This window comes from Chrysochloris asiatica, unplaced genomic scaffold (assembly GCF_000296735.1).
Source record: "Chrysochloris asiatica unplaced genomic scaffold, ChrAsi1.0 scaffold00056, whole genome shotgun sequence".
NCBI classification, from domain to species: Eukaryota; Metazoa; Chordata; class Mammalia; order Afrosoricida; family Chrysochloridae; genus Chrysochloris; species Chrysochloris asiatica.
In genome coordinates this window covers 3,161,673-3,166,153 of record NW_006408574.1, presented here as the reverse complement: position 1 = coordinate 3,166,153, position 4,481 = coordinate 3,161,673, and the positions used below count along the sequence as shown (strand labels likewise).

General features: G+C 52.3%; 1 protein-coding gene across 1 annotated transcript in view; it reads right to left on the bottom strand.

The window, feature by feature from the left end:
- Window positions 1-526: 526 nt before the first annotated feature.
- FCN1 (ficolin (collagen/fibrinogen domain containing) 1) overlaps window positions 527-4,481 on the bottom strand; it is a 9,988-nt gene continuing 6,033 nt past the window's right edge. The window contains exons 5-9 of the mRNA XM_006863820.1: window positions 4,045-4,077; window positions 3,515-3,642; window positions 2,966-3,095; window positions 2,089-2,223; window positions 527-774 (exon numbers count right to left, since the gene is read on the bottom strand). Coding sequence (XP_006863882.1) covers window positions 527-774; window positions 2,089-2,223; window positions 2,966-3,095; window positions 3,515-3,642; window positions 4,045-4,077 — 674 coding nt within the window. The remainder of the gene's footprint in view (window positions 775-2,088; window positions 2,224-2,965; window positions 3,096-3,514; window positions 3,643-4,044; window positions 4,078-4,481) is intronic.

The window sequence follows — 4,481 nt, the reverse complement described above, 5'->3', positions numbered from 1 at the left end:
ATTAGTCAATGACGACCCTATGGATCAGCAGAGTATTATGGGCTATAGAGCTGGAAGATGAGCTCCCTGGGACAGAAGACCCTCTGAATACACATTGGCTTTCAACAATGGGCTAAACACATGCACAATAATGAGAATAACAGGACAGAGGCATGTCTCATTCTGTTGCGTGTGAAGTTGTCAGTTGTCAGAGTTGACTTGAGAGCAACCAACAACATGTATGGAAATATACCCCAAAGACTATATTTGAGAAATGCAAATGAAAACTGAAATAAACAGCTTGTCTGTTAGAGAGCAAACATTTTTTCAAAAACCAACCTTCTTCATTTTAGTAAGGTTTAGGGACGCAGGTCCCCTGTGGTACAAAGATGGCTGGTGAAAGGCTTTGCAAAGTGAGGCCACAAAGCTGTGATGGAGTGAGTGGGGTACACAGTGAAGGTTTTGATGTTGCCATGTCTGTGGGTGTGTTTTCCCCACTGGGGGCGAATCCATTCTCATGGGACCTATGCGGCTACCTGGACCCAATCTAGGTGGGCCGCAGTTTCATCTCAGACATCTTGTAGCTGTAGTTGTATCCCTTTCCTGATTTCCAGTTGATGCCATTTGCAAAGCTCTCGTGGTTCCCTCCAAGATAGAGGCCATTCAAGTTTGACACATGACAGTTGTTGTGCCACCAGGCTCCCTTGTATACCTGGGCACAACTGCCACCATTCTGGTCATTGTCTTGGTCTTTGGTGCTAAAAAAATTGTTGTTATGGGCTGTCAGAGAATCACCTGTCCAGGAGAAAAAGTAGGTGTAGTGGGTGATAGAAAAGGCCCTACCATCAGGTAGTCCTCACCTGGCCTTGGCTCCTGCTTCTACCTTGTATGGCCCTCCCTCCAGAGATGTGGGGACTGATCACACAGAGGTCTAGAGTCTGCCCAGGGCTGGAGGAGGCAGGAGCAGAAGTGCCATCTCCTGCCCCAGACCTAGGATTGCTCCCCAACATGACGCACCCTCCTTCCTCCAGCCAAGACTGCTTCCCTCTGGGTTTCCCCATGACCCTGAGGAGTGTTGTCTCCCTCCTTCCTCTGGGTTCTCCCATGTCTCCCTGGGGAGACACCATCCTCCAGTCAGGCTCTGGCCTGGGCTTCTCTCTGGCCTGGCTCCCCTGATTGGCTCCAGTCATGCCCCCAATGTGTGCTCTCTCCCTTTTATAGAGGATCAAGGCAGGAGGAGCTAGAGCTTCAGGCTCTACTTCTGCACTTCACCCAGCCCCCACTCCCCACACAGCCATGAGCTACTGTCTCTGAGCAGAGCGCCTGCCCTGAAGAGGCCTTCTTCCTCAGGAAGGTTCCCTCTAGAGTTTCTCATGTGACCCCTCCCCTGGTACCCATGGGTGGCTATCTGTAGGTTTAGCATGGCCTTCATCCAGGACAGTATCCTATTCCCTCAGATCCCTGGGTTCACCCTCAGCTCTGGTGACTATAAGGAGCAGTTTTCCCCCTGAGCCTCAGTTTACTATCCACAATAGGTGTCTAGCCCCTGTCCTTCTGTCCTCCAAAAGGTTCAAAGGTCCATGTAGGTGAAAGGAATATTCAAAGTCTCAGGTTCTCGTGATGAACATGGGAGTGCCTTGATCTGGAAGCCCTGGATAAAGTACTGAAGATGGGCTTCATGCTACTTTGATTCTTCGATCCTCAAAGGAACTCATGTGCATGGGAGTTAGTTACCCAAGAGGATGCTGTATAGGAAAAGACCCTCACATCATGTGGCTAGAGAACCCTTTGGGAAAGAACAGAGTATACTGAGTTCATGCTCCAGGAACACAGCTTGAGAAGAGGATGCTATGGACATGTGTGTAATGACCAGCCCCTTCCAGATGTTGGAAATGATGATGCTCGATTATCAATCACCCTGCAGCAGAGAAAGTCTATGGGTAATGTCATGTGATCCTGCCCAAGAGATCCAGGTGTGAGTGCATTCACAGATGGAGGGACAGGAACTCAGGTTGTGAGACCCCTGGAACAAGATCACCCGAGAAGGAGGAGAACCAGGATATCCACAGTCTCAATGCCCCACCCTCAGCCACTCTGAAGTCCACTCACCTGCACTGCCCCCTGCAAAGGCCCCCACGGCCAGCTTGTATTTCTCTGACTCATCCGCCATCTTGAATGAGGTGTACTTGGCAAATTGGTGATTACCCTGGAAGTCCACCAGGTCCACACGGAGCTCACTAGTGCCTGAGAGAAAAACATGATAAAGTCTCAGCAGAAGATCTTTCTGTCACCAGAAATAGGGGTGGGTGATTAGGGTGAGTTCTTGAGGGATGTCTGGAAGTGGCATCCAGGGAAAGGTCAAGTGGGACCTTTAACAAATGTCGTGTGGACATGAGAACCTCAGAGATGGTCCGTATTTCAAATATCTTCTTCACCATCTCGAATCCAGACCTGAATTTCACTGCTGTGGTCAGTGGATGAAAGGACACATCACTCTAGTTTAAAATGTAAATTGTACTGGAAGTGGTTGTTAGGACACTAATATGTGGTGTGAGAGCTTGTGTTTTAACTTTCCCTTCTCTTGGAAGATTTGAGACACATGAGGGGATGCCCTTGAGGTTTCCTGGGGCCACAGAATGGAGAAAGGACCAGACTAAAGTTTACTCAGGGCAGATGGGAAGCTGACTCTGTGGCGTGGAGTCAGGGGACTAATCTGGGTGGGGTCTGCCACAAGCACTGACACCGAAGAAGTGAAGGAGGACCTCCGGGGACCTAAGATCCCAGCTCCAATGGATGATCATGGGTGGTGGACCTGAGGGTGACTTCTCTCAATGCCCCTTCCTACTCTTGTTTCCATGTGACCACACTCCTGGTTCCCATGCTCTGAGAGCCCCCAGCAGGGCCACATGCCAAGCACATCTCAGTGAAGACATGGATGTCTCAGAGTCCCAGCATCTATGGTCCAGCTCGGGCAGCAGGGCCTCACCCTGGGCTGTCAGGGTGTGGATGTTGTCATTCCCCAGCCAGAACTCTCCCAGCTGACTGCCGAAGCCCTTCTTGTACTCGGCCCAATCCCGATAGAAGTCCACAGAGCCGTCGATCCTGCGCTGGAAGACCTGGGGGCAGAGGGACTTGGGGAGAAGGTGGCCCACAGTGCGGAGTGTGACCCAGACTTTGTGCTGCAGCAACACAGAGTCACCCTGTCACAAGTCAGCAGCACCCACGTGGGCCTCTTCACAACCCAAGATGTTCAGGTGGGAGCCCCAGCTGACCCACGCGGAGATGGGGCTCAGAGAGGGGGGGTGTCAGCACACAGCCACACAGCAGGAGAAGGATGGGCTCCTCCCTGACCTCTTTCCCTCACAGGGTCATGTCCCCCCCCACCTCTCCTGATTCTCCCTCCCTCAGAGAAAGGAGAGCTCTGTGCTTTGTGATGACAGGGAAACCAAGGTCGAGAGGGAAAGAGACCACCAGCAAAGTCACAGAACAGCATGGGGGTGCCCATGTGGTGCTGCCCCCCATGCCCTGTACTCACGGTCCAGCCCCCTCCCTCCGTGTGCATGTCACACAGCACTGTGAGGGGTTGACAGTCAGGGAGGAAGATGGTGTGCCAGCTGCTCAGGGTGTGTCCCCGCGTGAGTAGCTCCATACAGTTCCGAGGCCCTGGGGGAAATGAGAAGGAGGACTGGTGTGGTGGGCAGGAAGTCAGGCCCTGGGTCCAGGGGAGTGGGGCAGGATGGGGGTTTCTGTATGGGAAGGTGAGGCAGGGACTAAGACAGAGATAGACCCATAAGGACCCCAACTCTGATTGGCAGAAGCCAGCTCCCTTGGTTGTCCCCACCCTTAGACCACCTTGGTCTTCACACCCCTGCTCTTCCTGAGTGCAGTCTAACTTTCTGGAGATCTGACCATAGCCCCTCTAGGACTGTCATATGAAATCAGCAAACGTGGAAGGGAGAATGGACTGAAGTCCAGGGCTGCGGATTGCGCAGGCTCTGTAGCCATGGGAGGGGCCAGTGACGTTCCGCAGGTGGGGCTGAGGAGGGGGTGTGGCCCATCACCCACCTGTGCGACAATCCTGAAGTGTCCCAGGTTCTCCTGTGATGGGCAGGGAGGTAAAAGGACATCACATCACATGAGGAAAAAGCAAACCCTCCAAACCCCCCTAGACTAGGAGGGGGGCTGTGTATCCAGAAAGAAGGGGTCTCTACTTCCGGAAAAGACAACTCTGTCCCTGTGGCCTTGTGGCATCAAGTGTATTGTCCAGTGTCCTATACAAGGATCCCGGGGCATCGGGTAAGCACTGGACTGTTAACCACAAAGTCAGCAGCCTGAATCCACCAGCCACTAAGAGGATAAAGACGAGGCTCTCTGCACCCATAAAGATTTACATTTTTGGAAACCCAAAGGGGCAGTTGTACTTCATCCTCCAAGGTCTCTATGAGTCAGAGTCTGCTGGAGACATTTACATTATGGATATATGCACATGTGGTTGTGGTTGT